This window comes from Eupeodes corollae, chromosome 1 (assembly GCF_945859685.1).
Source record: "Eupeodes corollae chromosome 1, idEupCoro1.1, whole genome shotgun sequence".
Lineage (NCBI taxonomy): Eukaryota > Metazoa > Arthropoda > Insecta > Diptera > Syrphidae > Eupeodes > Eupeodes corollae.
Genome location: NC_079147.1, coordinates 52140712 through 52156353, shown reverse-complemented (window position 1 = coordinate 52156353; position 15642 = coordinate 52140712). Strand labels below are relative to the sequence as shown.

At 37.4% G+C, this 15642-nt stretch overlaps 1 protein-coding gene across 1 annotated transcript; it reads left to right on the top strand.

Moving 5' to 3' along the window:
• The first annotated feature begins 1973 nt into the window (after positions 1–1973).
• On the top strand, positions 1974–14568 carry LOC129941575 (probable ATP-dependent RNA helicase pitchoune). The gene is made up of 7 exons (XM_056050249.1): positions 1974–2200; positions 2272–2364; positions 2564–3136; positions 3199–3363; positions 8295–8596; positions 8659–8982; positions 14084–14568. Exons 1-7 carry the CDS (start codon positions 2092–2094, stop codon positions 14408–14410), a joined length of 1893 nt encoding a protein of 630 aa, XP_055906224.1. The 5' UTR covers positions 1974–2091; the 3' UTR covers positions 14411–14568.
• The last annotated feature ends 1074 nt before the right edge of the window (positions 14569–15642 follow it).

Genomic DNA, 15642 nt, shown 5'->3' with positions numbered 1-15642 from the left:
TTCTGTCCCTGTTAGTTTTAGACACTTTACAGTACATAAAGATGTTTTCCAACGTCATCGTCATCTCATTTAAGAGTCTTATCATTTCCTCTTTCGTCAGGTAAGGTATCTAGAGAAGGCTCTCCTAATTTCTACTAGGAAATGGCATTTTCCTAAGAAGTGAAAACATCTTCTCTTTCACTTGCGTTACATAAACTGCATTGCCCGGTTCGATCCTCCCTATGCGGTATATAGTTGAGATGCAGGAGCTCCCCTCGAAGTCTCAGCATCATAGAAATTACCTCCACACTGTTCTCATCTCTAAAATAGCTATTTTGGGCCAAGGTTATAACAGAGATGTTTGTAAATTAACCTATGAGTTGATTTTGAGCTTCTTCTATAGAGCGACTGCGGAGTTTTTGATCAACCCTTGGGATTAATTTATAAAGCTAAACCATGCAATCATCAAATTTACCGAAATCCAAATCCAGTGACATTTCACACCACAAGGTCAGCTCGTGCCATTCTGCGTACTAACTACTTCTTTGATTGATTGCATAGAGAGCCGTTTTCTTTGGTAATCTTTCATTGTGGATTTGCAGGACTTTGACGATGTAGTCTATATTTAGTTTTTTGGTTTGAATAAAAAGCACAGATAGTCCAGTTTCCAGTAAAAACATGTAATTTAGTGTTCTGTTGGGGGAATGAAATATTCTTTTAATAAAGAATCTTAGAAGTTTTTTCACACTTTCGCACTGTTTGTAACCCCAAACCTGTGCTGCTTAAAGCATAATAGACCTAACTGTTTCAAACACTTGAAATTTGCTAGTATGTGGTATGTTCTTGTTTGAGAAACACTTTGCCCAGGAAGTTCCGATTGCGCTTTTTGCTTTCATAAGTTTTCACTAAGATGTCTTTCCATACTAAGATTCTTTGTAAAGCACACTCAATCAAGTTGAAATCGTAGCTCCATCTTTCATTTGAGCTATTTCTTCCACCTCCGTTCTTGAATAGAATTGTTTTAGATTTACTTGATTTGACCTTAAGATTGCACGTTACACTGTACCTATGCAACTGGTTTATCATTAGTTGCAGTGATTAGGGTGAATTGGAAAATAGCACAATTTCACCGGCAAAAAATAGTGCTTTGATAGTTGTCGCGAAAAATTTCACTCCTCGACCAAAATTGTCGGTAAGGTCATCCACAAAGAGCGCAAATAGAAGAGGACGCAGTGCACACTCCTGCTGGACGCCTGTTTCAGTCTGAAACCATTTAGCGATTTCCTCTAAATTCCAAACCTCGGCTTTAGCATCATCGTATATATTTCTGAGGACTTTACCGAATTTCCTGGACATCCTTAGTCCATAAAGGGATAAATGTATAAGAGAACATTCATGTCCACCGCATCAAACGCTGCCTTAAAATCCTCGAAGAAACTGTAAAGTTTCTTTTTGCTTCGTAAGAAGTTCTCGGCAAGGCTCTTAAGGACAAATATTTGGAGTAACCAGATCTGAAACCGGCTTGAATAAACAATCATGTGTAATCCACAAATTACGTCGTCTTTGCAAAATCGCCGTAAAAATTTTGTATAAAGCGTTCAAAAAACTTATTGCACTATAATTGTCTGGGTTTTGTGGATTTCCTTTTGTGGATAGAAAAGATTAAACCCTTCTGGTATAGATCCACTATCCAAAATATGGCTAAACTCCGAAGTAATCTTATTTATCAGATCATTATTGGCGCCGTACTTATAAATTTGAACAATAACAATCTCCGTTAAATTCACCACTTAAAATAAATAATTTTCTTATTGAAATTACATATGGAAATTTAAAAGCCTCCTGGATTAACTCAATTGAATAATTTAAAATAGCACCCTGTACTAATGATAGATTAACGTTTTTCCTCAATACGATTTCAACGCCATCTACTTATCGCATAGTATAAAATAGTACACTATTAACCAAATTACTATAGATGTCATTTGAACTGTCACCACACCGCCAAACCAACACGTGCGAGCGTACAGCACAATATTTTTTCATCTTCTCGCTGCAATTATTGTTTATTTCTTTAATAATTCTATTAAAATAAAATAATTTCATTTAAAAATGTCTCTTCGCGAAAAAATCCTCATGAAGAAAATCAAAAAACGAGAAAAAATGAAGAAAGAACTTGCTGTTAAAAAGGGACAAATACAAAACGGTAACGATGAGAATGGTATGTCCTTAGTTTAAAACGATTTAGGAATTTTAGAGAAACGTGGAAAATAAATATTTCTTTACTTTTAGGATTAGAAGAAGACTTCTCAGAAGCTCCACAAGTGAAAAAGGTTCCAAAAAAGAAGAAGAAACAAATTGTTCAAGAAGTTACCCAGGAAAATGGTAAGAAGGCGTAATTATTCATCCAGAAATATCTCAATCAAAAGATGATGATTTAAAGGCGAATTTGAAGAAGCTTCCCTAGTTAGTCAGGGAATGCGTACTTATGAAATATTCTACTTATTCAAAACTGATTGAAATGTTTAAATTGTGCCGAAGGCTTTGTTTAGGAAGATTTCTTAAAGCACCCTTCTCATTCTAGATTCCTCAGCAGAAGAAGAAGTCCAGGCACCAGTAGAAAAGAGCAAAAAGTCATCAAAAGCAGAGCCTATAAACAAGAAGAAAAAACTTGAAAAACCCACCGTTCAAGAAGAACCAGAAGAAGAAGAATCTTCCGATGAAAACGGTGAAGAGAATGGAGAAAGCAACGGAAACAACGTCAGCACTCGTGACCCCGACGACTTGTCCTTTGCTTCTCTCAAAGGCCTGGTGTCTGATGAATCCCTTAAGGCAATCGCCGAGATGGGTTTCACTTCCATGACGGAAATTCAAGCCAAATCCATTCCACCATTGTTGGAGGGACGTGATTTAGTTGGTGCTGCCAAGACTGGATCAGGAAAGACCCTAGCTTTTCTTATACCTGCTGTGGAGCTAATTTACAAGTTAAGGTTTATGCCAAGAAATGGCACAGGTGTCATCATCATCTCACCAACCCGTGAATTGTCTATGCAGACATTTGGAGTACTCAAAGAATTGATGGCTCATCATCATCATACCTATGGGTTGGTAATGGGAGGTTCCAATCGTTCGGTCGAGAGTGAGAAGTTAGGAAAAGGTAAGTGACTTAAATGTTTACTAATCCAACATAATATTAACATATTGGGAATCATGTCTTAGGTGTTAACATTCTTGTGGCGACTCCTGGTCGGCTACTGGATCACTTGCAGAATTCTCCGGATTTCCTTTACAAGAACCTGCAATGCCTGATTATTGATGAAGTCGATCGAATTCTTGAAATTGGTTTCGAAGAGGAACTTAGGCAAATTGTCAATTTGCTTCCAAGTAAGTAGAAAGATAAAAGAGACTAGCCGGGTATTTATATTTTATATAGCGGCTAAAGGGTAAAACAAGGTTGAAACAAAACAAAGGTATAACATTCGTTTTGGATTTTTTCTTAAAGCTGAATTTATATTTAAATGCATGTTTCGACTTTGCTGTTAGTGCTTTCAGTGGTCAATCTAAATTTTAATAATTTAGTCCAATATACTCGGGGTTATTCCGGCAACAACAGATCCAAACTTAATCTTAAGCTTTTTCAAAGTGCTTGTCTTTTACGACTACACATGCAATGGATACAGTTTCAATTCAAATAATCGGTGCCTACGGCGGCAGTCATCAAACTTTTCCTTGAAAACTTCAAGCGTGGAATATTTCATATCGATTGTCGCGTTCCTTTCCTAAATTCGGTTAACAAAGCTCTAAGTTTGGGTGATCTTTAAAATCTATGAACAAAGCAACTAAACACGCGTTGTGTACTTATAGGTTGGTATTTCTAGGTCTTCGTTATAAATAAATTAAGTGGTGCAACAGTCCTTAAAGAACCAGGGCCTAGTGACTTTTCTGTTGAGTGTAATTTTTCCGATAGCCACAGAAGTTTTGTTTTAAAAGTTGAACGAATTTAAGTTGTTTCCGAGAATATAAAATATAATTCGGGTAATTGTCCAATTTTAGCATAAGGTGTTTTATAGGTCCCTTTTTTCACTGCCAATTACTACATCGAACAAAGGTAACATTGTTACTCCCAGGCCAGAGTTGGAGCCATTTACGCATGCTATCAATGGCTTACTAAATTCAGCCATAGTCATAAGGAAGTTTTTCACTGCTCTTGCCTATTAAACAGCAGCATTTTTTCTCTTTTCTACCGTCCCTACAGTAAGATCGGTAAAATCGATTCCCTAACACAAGTTTTTGACCTTCTGATAGCATCAATACAGCATTGCATTCTGTGTCATCGTCCAAGACTTTCAATACTCTGCACAATTCGTTGAGCAGCGCAACAGTTAAGGTATTTGCTAACTTAGCGCGATGTGTATTGAAGGTCACTTGTCTAAAATTTCCAATGTTTACAATTTTAACATCTTCTTTTGCTTCCTAATTATCGGCATCGTCTTCCGGGTTTGGCGAATTCTTGGCATTTCGCTTGGCTGTTGCAGCTCTCTTCATATCGGCTGAAAATGGATTCACCAAAATCACTTAACTTTTAACTTAACGACTTGTTCTCGGGCTTGGCAAACTCAAATTGATCGTCACTTTCTGGGGTGTTGGGTGTTCCCGCTGCCGCCATGGAAGCATTTGCTGATGCTGTTGGTGTTGCTGTTTTTGATGCTTGCTTCATTTCTGATGTTGACCGAACTCGAGTACGAACTGTTCGACCGACGACGGATGATCATGGCATTATCGTCTTGTTGCTTTTTACGTTTGTACACATCCCAAACCCAAGAGGCGGATGCTTTTGGTTTTGTTTTGCGGTTTTTCGCAACAATAGTTTGTTTTTTTGCTGGCGGCGTCACTAAAGGCTTTTCAACTGGTGAAAGTGATGCTGCAGCTACTGTTGTTTTACGAGCGGTCGAAAGTTTCGATGAGTTCGTCTCAGTGTCCGGTGTGCGCTTGGATTTCTCGGTCTCGAAGAAATACAACATATTTATGGCTTCCTCATCGCCCAACAGCCTATCGATCTGCCTCGAATTCTAATTTCTGTTGCCTCCATTCACCGATGGGGTTGTAGATTCTGGTCGCTTGATGGGCGGCGTTCCAGCTCTCGAAACCTCGTCGACGTCTTCTTTCAACTTTATTGAGGTAGCAACCTTTTCCTTCTTTGGGGTAACTGGCGTACTTGGTTTCACCAGCTTGGCATAAGAGAACTGAGTCTTTCTTTTTATGATTCTGGTTCGCTTGAATGTCGACAGCGGATGCTGGTCTGGCTGTTTCTTATCAGCATTAATCAGTTTCTTTGGCTGAACTGTATTTATGACTTTCTTTGATGCTGGCGCTGGTGCTAAGGGCGGCGCTGAACCGGCAGTCGAGGTCGCTGGAGCTCTATCCTTGTCTGTGGAAGGCTCTGGTTTTTGAATTGTTCTCTGTGGTGCCTTGGCCGCTGCCCTTACTGGGAAAGCTGATTTGATTGGCTGTGCGGGTTTAGCTGCAGCCGTCGATGGTTTAGAAGGTTGAGCTGTTGGCTTTGCTAGCGTAACATTGGCCTGCTGAGCAGTAATTGCTATCTTCTTTTTTGCTGGCGAAGGACTTCCCTCGGTGTATGTCGTCTGCATTAGCCTCATCGCCAACACTCCAATCGGACACCAGCGAAGTCACCAAATCCGCTGGCTGAGTGATCGACTTGATGTCCTGTTACCGACGACGGTTGTTCTCTAGATCACTCAAAATAAATATAAATAATGAAGCTGATGCTCATCGAAAAACGGTTTTGCGAAATGAGTATAGAGTAGTTCAAAAGGTAGCGCAGGTGTGTGAGACGAGGTAGGAGGGCCAGAATATACAATTTGCAGAAAGCGCTGAGGAAGCTTCAAGAATAGTTAAGGCGAGGATGCTGTACAAAACCACTAAAGATCTTGTAGGCCAACCATCCTGTTCGTGACACGAACGGTAGCCTTTATGGTCAATGGAAAATCAATTGTGGAGATGGAAGGAGCACTTCTGTACATTGCTGAACGATGACCAGAATGTTAATGCAAATCATCAACTGCCGGACATACGTTGATCTACCAGAAGCATAAATAATGACCCCCCAACATGCACGGAAATAAGAACCGCGATACATCTTTTAAAGAACAAAGCAGCTGGACTGGATGGCATACCTTCCGAATTCCTCAAAGCAGACCCCGACTTGGCTGCTGGTATTTTGTTGCCACTTTTTAAGTCTGTTTGGAAAAACGAAACCTTTCCCAGGGAATGGAAGGACGGGACAATCGTCAAGCTACCAAAAAAAGGTGATCTTAAGTACTGCATTAGCTGGCGTGGAATCACCATTCTGTCCGTATTTCCAAAGCTAATGGCAACCATCATTCTCGAGAGGATAAAATCTAAGATCGAGTCTACGCTCAAGAGGCATCAAGCGGGATTTCGCAGTGGTCGACCGTGTTTCGACCACATTAGAAACTTGCGAATTATTCTTGAACAATCGTCGGAGTACCAATCGCCGCTTTACCTCATGTTCGTCTATTTTGAAAAGGCCTTCGTTCGCGTTAGTCGTGGTGTTATCTGGATAACGCTTGTTGCTAGATGCATTCCTGATAAAATTGTTGCTATAATAAAAGAGTCTTACAACAACGCAAGGTGTTTCCTTTTGCACAATGGACAGCTTTCCGACGCATTTGAAGTGCGACAGGGAGTAAGACCGGGTGATGTATTGTCACCGATTCTGTTCTTGCTTGCTATTGATGATATTATGACTGCTACGGTGGGTGAACACGAGAGACTGGGTATCCAATGGCGCCTGAAGGAAACATCAAGCCATTTGGACTATGCTGACGACATATGGCAAACAGAAATGGAGACCTCAGCCAAACGTGCCACTCTCTTGAACAAAATGGGGAGATGGCCGGCTTAAAACTAATGCCAGTAAGACTAAGTTAATGCACACCAGCCAAAACCAACAACAACAGGTTATTGTGAGACAAGTGGTGAAACGGACCTGTATGTCAACAATAGAATAAATAAAGCCCGTAGTGCCTTCGGAATGCTTTCTAAAGCGTGGAACTCCAAGAAAATAGCGCTCCGTACCAAGTTAAAGCTGTTTGAACGTAAAATCCGTGCTGCTATAAGCTTGCGAAACGTGGAAGTGCTCTGCTGAAATCTTGAGAAGGTTGCAAACTTCTGTCAACCGCTGTCTACGTTACATCCTGAACATTCGGTGGCCACAAACCATATCTAACGATGAACTGTGGCTCAAGACTGGGCAAACAAAAGTGGATGTTGAAATCAAACAGAGAAAGTGGCGCTGGATTGGCCATACATTGAATAAGCGGGACGACAACATACCAAAGCAGTGCTTTCAATGGAATCCTCAAGGTAGAAGGCGGCCTGGAAGGCCAAGAGAAACATGGAGATCATCTGTCATGAAGGAATCTCGGTCCCAAAACTTGGAGATGTGGTCCCAGCTGAGGTATCGTGCTAGGAATAGAGAAAGATTTAAGGAACTAGTTGCCGCCCTATGCTCCAGGAGTAGCTAAAGTGCTGCTAGCAGCCGGAAACGAAGAAGAAGAAGATACTTGTTCGGCAAATGCCATGCTGGCTCTTCCAGATGCAGTCTTCCAGTCTTCTTCTTCTCCTTGTGTTTGGTAATCAAACTTAGCCCTTAGGGCATAATTCATTAATAAGTTTGATCTTTTCATCAATTTTTTTCAGTTGCTTGAGAACAGTATTTTCTATTGTTCTGAAGGAGTGTTCTTCAAGGTCATCAACAACTGCGTACGAACTGTCCTATTCTACGGGTATCTTTTTAACGGGATGGAAAACGCCTTACTTGTCCTAAAAAAGGCGAAGCCTCCTCCCCCTTTGGCTGTCGTCCAATTACTCTTACCTCCCTTCTTCCAAGAATATGGAAATAAGCTTAAGAAATACATATCTTGAAAAAGTAAATCTTTGTAAATATCGGAATTATGGCTTGCTTAGCTAAAGATCCACTATTGAACTCATGGTTATATATCGCTCATAAGGTTAAAGCCGATAATAGTAGACTTAATTTTTTCTCTATCTAGGAAACCTATTCCGAGCACATGGTGTTTCGTATGAAAGCTGTAGTATACGTCATATTCTCTCTTCCGTAAAACAGTATTCCCTGTCCATCGTTTCTCTTGTTAAGCTGTTACGTCAGCCTTGTATTGTATTGTATTAACTTGCTTTAAAGTCTTATTACTTATTAATTATTACTTAAAAACTATGAACAATACTTACTTCATCTTTCTTCCAAAATGTAGAACGCCGCCAAACAATGTTATTCTCTGCCACACAAACCGACAAAATCGATGCCCTTTCGAAATTAGCCTTGAAAAAAGAACCAATCTATGTTGGGGTCGACGATCAAGAGGAAACAGCTACAGTAAGTGGCTTGGAACAGGGCTACATTGTGTGTCCATCTGAAAAACGTCTATTAGTGCTTTTTACGTTCCTGAAAAAGAATCGCAAGAAGAAGGTTATGGTATTCTTTTCATCGTGCATGTCTGTTAAATATCATCATGAATTATTCAACTATATTGATCTTCCAGTCACATCGATTCATGTAAGTTAATTCTCTCTATTTTAACTATGTCAGATAAATTAATATATCTTTTTGTGATTTAGGGAAAACAAAAACAAACCAAGCGAACAACAACTTTCTTTGGGTTCTGCAATGCTGAATCGGGTATCTTGTTGTGTACAGATGTAGCAGCTCGTGGTTTGGATATTCCTGCAGTTGATTGGATTGTTCAATATGATCCTCCAGATGATCCAAAGGAATACATCCATCGTGTTGGCCGAACGGCTCGTGGACAAGGTAGTTCAGGACATGCATTGCTTATTTTAAGACCCGAAGAATTGGGATTCTTGAGATATTTGAAAATGGCTAAAGTGCCATTGAATGAGTTCGAGTTTTCATGGAATAAAATTGCTGATATTCAATTGCAGGTGAGTGTTCTAAGAACTTAGATATTTTAATACATTTCATATAGAAAAATAGTAAAAAGAGAGGTTAGCGTTGAACTGACTTGAATAAGAAGAAAAGCAAATTACTCTAAGTATTATTTGCGGAAAATTATAACACAATCTGCTTGTTTTCGGTTACTTCTTTACAATTTTCAGCTAAAATAGAACGGAAGGCGAAGCAAGTGTGACATGTTTTCTACTGCTCTTCACTTAAATTACAAGAAATGTAGTTGATAGATATTACGGGAACTAACTAAGAAATATGATAATTTTACTTAGCTTTTTGGTTGTAGAAGCCCATCTTAATATTGTAGTCTTTAAAAAATCTTGCTGATATCATATGGATTCAGTTTACAGCTCCAAAGCTGTAAAAACGTATATTTTACCAATCATGACGTTTCCGTCTGTACGACTTGACAAAAATCGAATATGGAAATAAGACTTCTCCATAATGTTACTACTATATTCCAGCTTGGTTGAATCAAATTGGGAGAAAACAAAAAGCTGAAACTTTTTCAACAAAATTCAAAAAATATTGGTATGCACCATTTATAGCCACTCGGCAAAAGATACCTCTTCTTCTTGTGGTCTTCCTGCCATTTTTCTAAAAAAAATGTTCCTCTATCTAAATTAACATCTTTTATAACCCCAATTCACAAGTTGGGTTCGAAAGTGGATGCAAAAATCTTACTTTCTCATATCCCAACAATTTTTAAGCCGATCCCTTATTAGCCCTGTACAGCACGGTTTCTTATATCATTACATTATAAAACTTGGTTTGTTTCAATCACTCTAAGAGCGCTATAAAATGGAAATGAACATAAACAAATGCCAGACAATGATATTTTCGCGTAAACGCAATAAAACACCTCACAGGCATTACTATCTTCTTACTATATCAAGAATAGAAAAGATTGATCGAAGATTTCTTCGTTTTGCACTTCAATACCTTCCTTGGCAAAAGCCTTTGATCTTTTTTAACAACAAACCACACCTTATATGGCATTTAAAAACCTCTGACCTGTATGTTTCGGTTGGTCAATTCGAATCAAAATTTATTTGATTTCAAACAACACCTATAACCTCAAACTGCTTTTGACCCTTCCCCACTTATAGGTATAATTTTATTTAAATAATGGGTGTTAACACTAAGACTTAAATTAAAATAAAACATTATATGAGCTTTAGTATAGAAAATACTTGTTTATGCCATAATTTTTTTTGTGTTCTGTTCTAAATTACTTTATTCTATATTTTACGGTTATAAAAACGAAACTGTTTCTATTTTGGAAGTACCTCCAGTATAAGCATCTGTTTAGTTTCAATATGATAAGAAAATATCCATAATTCATCACTCAAATTCTTGATCAGTCCCCTACAAAAATAAATTCAATCCTTTTTTTTTGAGTGAGCGTTAAAATATGCGGATTCCAACGTGAAGGACCTTAGATCATAATTAAGTATTTATGTAATATTTTGCTAATGCTTTCCATACTAATGTTTAAGGTATCCCCTATTTCCAAATCTTGCATTACCAGATTTGATGATATTCTAAGTCGATAAAAGTTCAATCTGCGTACGCTAATACATCAGTTTTTTCTTACAACATCAGTTTATTATGCAGCAAAAAATTCAGGTTCAGAAAGAACAAAATAGAATTCAATTTTCTCTTACTTCTTTATTAAAAGAATTCAATTGTTTATTAAAATAAATACAGGGTTTTACAAGAAGTCTTGTCTTGGCTGAAAAAAAAACAAACAAAACAAAGCAAAGAAACTTGCCATCTTACCACGTTTGGCTAACGCTGACACACCAAACGGTACGTGTAAGATTTTAGTAATACAGTAATAAGCTATAAAAAAACCAACAACAGGTGGAATAACATCACAAGATTTTTTTTGTTTATCAAAATCTTAAAGCTATCTAAAGCTAGACAAAAACTCTTAAAAAAACTAAGGTACATTTCAAAAACTTAAGAATTGTCTTACTGGCCCTATGCGGGTGCTCTAAGTTAATTCATTATCTTATAACTACTGCCTTTCGGCCTAAGAACAATTTTTAATAATAAATAACAAGAACTTAATCTAAAACTAAGAAAATTAAAAAAAAAAAACTTAGTTTCTTTATCATTATTTTTTATTTTATATACAACTTAACACTAAATACAAAAAAAAAAAAACCGAAAGCCATTATAATACTTAAGCTACTTAAAACTAACCGAAACCAATAATACTACTTAAAAATACTTAAAACTACTATAATAATTTTTATAATTTTTTTTTTGTGCCACCCTGGCTGTCCCTAACCTAATCTTTAAGTAAGCCGGCCAAGACCAAACGCCTTAGACAACTTTAAATGACATTCTCAATTTAAAGCTACCAAAACTGGTTCTCCTGTCTTACCCTATCTCATCGGTCCCTATCAGAAAAAGTCCTACTGAACCGGAGGCACCCAGCTCCGTCCAGTGCGAGGACGTCTCGACTATAAAGGAGTCGCCTATCTACAATTTTACGGCTGACGAGGAAGATTCGTGGAACCGCCACCCTATCCTGTATCAGCCCTCGATTGTCTAAATAGAGAAAAGCTTCGGGCGGAATGTTGCCACTTAAACGTGCACTTTCGTAGTACTTGTTGTTGGGGTAGTAACCCCCAAAAATTAAACTGTTAGTAGTACCAAGCTTCAGCAAGAAATTATATATTTTGTTTATGTTGGCTCTGTTGTATAGAGCCTGGTTGGAATAGTTATGTTTGTACTCCGACTCTGATGTTCTGTGTAGTCTCAAACACCCGAATCTTTTCCATTTCAGATGGGGCAACGTTGAACCATACCAGGCACCCATAGGCAATCATCAATGTTGGGTATACCATCGACCCCTGCTGACTTCTTTTTCTTTAATGAATCGAAGATGAGCTTGAGCTCTATCTTCGTCGCTAATAGGGTATTAGTCCCGTTTTGCCCGGCGATGATGGCATTTGCCAAGTTTTTGTCATTGAACCGAGGTAAAACCGAGGTTCTCGGATTGCCACTGCGTTATGTCGTTACGCAGGTAGAAGTGGTGCTGCAGGACTCAATTCTTCAGGTCGTGATAAGGACGAAAGCTAGGATTCACCTTGTCCTTTTTTACCGTCATTATAACGGACTATGCTGTAGTGAAAGAGCCAGTTGCATTCTTCCCATTAAACAATTTAACCGTAATACCCGCGCTTCTTAGAATGCCCATCATTTTACCCTTGAGCCCAACTTCGGTCGTACTATGAAGTACATAGATTAATTTTTAAGCCGTACTCGAATGTGGAATGCCTTGCCATGCTCTATCTTTCCCTGTCATTGCAATGTTCAGGAATTCAAAATCAATATACACCGACACCTCCTATCCAACCTTTCCCTCTTTTCCTAATGCTCACAACGTGTCTTTGACATATTAAAGGTATACAAAACCCCCTTTAGTGTTCGCTAATTATAAAAAAATGCGATTAGGCGTACTCTTAAATGACTGGTAGAAGCCGTATGAACGAGGAGGAGGAAGAAACAGTTTTTCGCCTCCTCTGTACATGCTCAAAAAAGAAAGGCTTACCTAGGAGAATTCTTCTATAACGATCTCAACACACTAATATGTTGGTCCCTACGTTTCACCAGAAAGTTCTATTGGTTTCATTGAGTTTAAAAGAAGGACTCAAGATTCAAGTAGTATCACAATGAGCCAACAACTGGCCCAAGTATATCCCACTTCATTCTTAACGACCACTTCAACCTAACCTTACCAGTGTTTTTCAATAGGAGGTTTCTATTATATTTTAGGAATATTAATTGAATCTTTATTTCACTGTAAAGAGGAATTATGTAATTAACAACGGAAAACGATATCAACCAAATGGTTGCTTCGACATCAGTTACAGTCGGAAATCCATTTCATAAAATTTTTCACGATCAACTGTACATGTCCTCATCATCAATATCAGCAATTTGTGTCCCTTTTTTAAAAATCTTACTGTAAGGAAACTTTTCCTGCAAAATTGCGATTGGTTTGTTTGCAATACAAAAATCGTCAATCATAGCTCAGTAGCTGAATCCATTAACAGTAACAGTTGCATCAGCTCCGTTTTCAAATAATTGAGGTCTAATAACACTGTGTTGAGGGTGAACAAACTTTCTAAGTATTATTCTTGAATTTTCCGATTCCTAAATGTGACAATTTTGTTAACCTTTGATTTTAAGAACCCAAAGACACGATGTTGCTGATGATTGAATAGCTTGTTGTTGTTCTTATGTCAACTAAACTTTAAAAACATAAAACACCTCAAATTCGACAACCAGTTTCACTGTGGCCACGCAAGACGGAGTCTTTGGACGACCGGACAGAACTTTAGTTTTTCGAACATGTGGCTGCAAAATTTAACCATTTTTACGATTTAAGTGTGTTGATAAAGTGAGTATCGTTCCATTCTTAGTTTTTACTTTTTAAATGTCAAAAGCTTCAATTGCCGATCTATTAAAATTAAACCTCCTATTACCCATTCAGTTCGTCAGCTCAAGAATTGATACATTTTAAGTCCTTCACTCACTTAAGCAAATCAATTTCGTCAAAAGTTGTCTTGAGCATACAAAAATTACCAAAAATCGACTAAAGACAACCAATATACGTGCTAGATTCGTACATAGAACAACATTATGTACTACAGGGTCTTATGGATTTCCTTCCTAAATGCATGCATTTAATTTTAATAGAATGCATACATATATGTAAATCTTTGAAATATTTGCTGAGTCTTCTTTGCACATCTGTTTGACAAGAATTTCGTCATGCTCAGATGTCTTAGATCTGCCTCCTATACACCCACGTGCATAAATCAATTTCTTACTGTCCCTTAAAGCACGTAATCTTTTTCCATTCCATCGCACTACCGTTAGTTCATTATTTATGATTTTTATTTAATTTATCAATCCAATTCAAAGAATCCATCCCTTCTTCGAGTGCGTTTAAGATTTCTGATTATGTCATTCGATATGAAATGTGCTGTGCACCCATCACTGTGTTCAATTATATATGAAATAAATTAATTCCTTTGTTTGTTATTCTTTCAGTTGGAGAAACTAATTTCGAAGAATTACTTCCTCAATCAATCGGCCAAGGAGGCATTCAAGGGATACGTTCGGGCATATGATTCGCATCAATTGAAAACAATATTCGATGTGAACACTCTGGACTTACAAACGGTGGCGAAAAGTTTTGGATTCCTAGTGCCGCCAGTGGTTGATTTGAAGATTGGTTTTAGAAGAAAACGTCCCGAGAAACGTGTAGGTGGAGGTGGTTATGGCTACTACAGAGAATTGAACGAAGAGAAATCCAGCCAAAAGGTCTACAAACAAGTGACACGCGAACAATTGAAGAAGAAGAAATTTACAAGATGAAAATTTTATCACTCGATATCAAATTATGTTCAATTTGTAAAGATTTTTTTTTTAATTTGAATTAGTTAAGATTTAATGAAAATTTGTATTTTGTTAATTTTCAAGTTTGATAACAATTAAAATATAGAAGGTATACTATAGAAAAGTGTACACATGTATTTTATTTGTAGTTTTAATCTAACGGTCGGTTTTTGTTTAAAAAGAACTAAAATTAAAGTGAATTACTTTTAACTTTATTGTGGCTTTCAACATGTAATTATAATAACATAATAAACATGTTGGTTCAGCCGAAAGCTGAACGAACCAAATCAAGGTTTGTGGGTTGGCTAAATGGGATGATCTATATCATCTACACATTTTCAAAAGATTAAAGATTTTGTTTCAGTATAAAGGTTAGCCGAAGTGCTCCCCTGAAAATCTTTTGTGAAATCAAGTGACAAAAGTAGAAGACTAAGAACCGGAGAACTTCGATCAAGAGTTGCGTATGAAAAAGACCGGATCTAGACTTTTTATCAAGAGGAGGGGGGGGGGGGGTCACCCACTTAGATGAGTTTTTACTCACCGCTTTAAAATGTTCTTTAATGTTTTGTAAATAAGGCTAACAAAATTTGAATAACATAATGTGTATATTAACCTTACATTTAAAGATTTCAATTGCTAAAGTTACAACTTTAGTTATCAAACTATTTTAGAACACTGTGGTCCAGCAAGTTGTGGTCTATTTAATTTGGATGACTCATTACATATGAAAGCATTCCAAGATTCGAACAATTTTCTAAATCTGCCATATTTAAGAGCTAAAACATTTCAAGCAGAAATGTAAGAAATTGTTTTGAAACGTAGCTTTTTTTCGAAAAATGAAATATATTTTTCTTGTTTCCATTTCTATTAACGCGAAGAACGCTAAAACAATTCGAGCGAGACGATCTGATATGAAGAACTGTCGGGCTGAAACGTTTATTACGTTTTTCAATCAGCCATTAGTTTAACAAAAGTGTCACTTTTATTGTTTTTAGGACATTTATATTTATTGAAATTCGTGTTTAAAGCTTAGTTCTAGAGCAGTGTTTTTCAACCTTTTACATGAAACGGACCCTTTAGCACGAACATAAACTCGATAACTCGAATTTTGTTTAATAAAAATAATGTGGCAACAGTACTCATAATGCGTATGCTTTTGTTTGGGGCGAAGTTGATGGAATGCGAGGAGCAAATGAAATTTGTTCAATCCT

What these genes read in the sequence shown, in the direction of transcription:
- LOC129941575 (XM_056050249.1), top strand. Translation starts at nt 2,092, where the DNA reads ATGTCTCTTCGCGAAAAAATCCTCATGAAGAAAATCAAAAAACGAGAA. An exon ending in AGAAGTTACCCAGGAAAATG is followed by an intron (nt 2,365 to 2,563) that starts GTAAGAAGGCGT and finishes TTCTCATTCTAG; the next exon opens with ATTCCTCAGCAGAAGAAGAA. An exon ending in AATTGTCAATTTGCTTCCAA is followed by an intron (nt 3,364 to 8,294) that starts GTAAGTAGAAAG and finishes TCCAAAATGTAG; the next exon opens with AACGCCGCCAAACAATGTTA.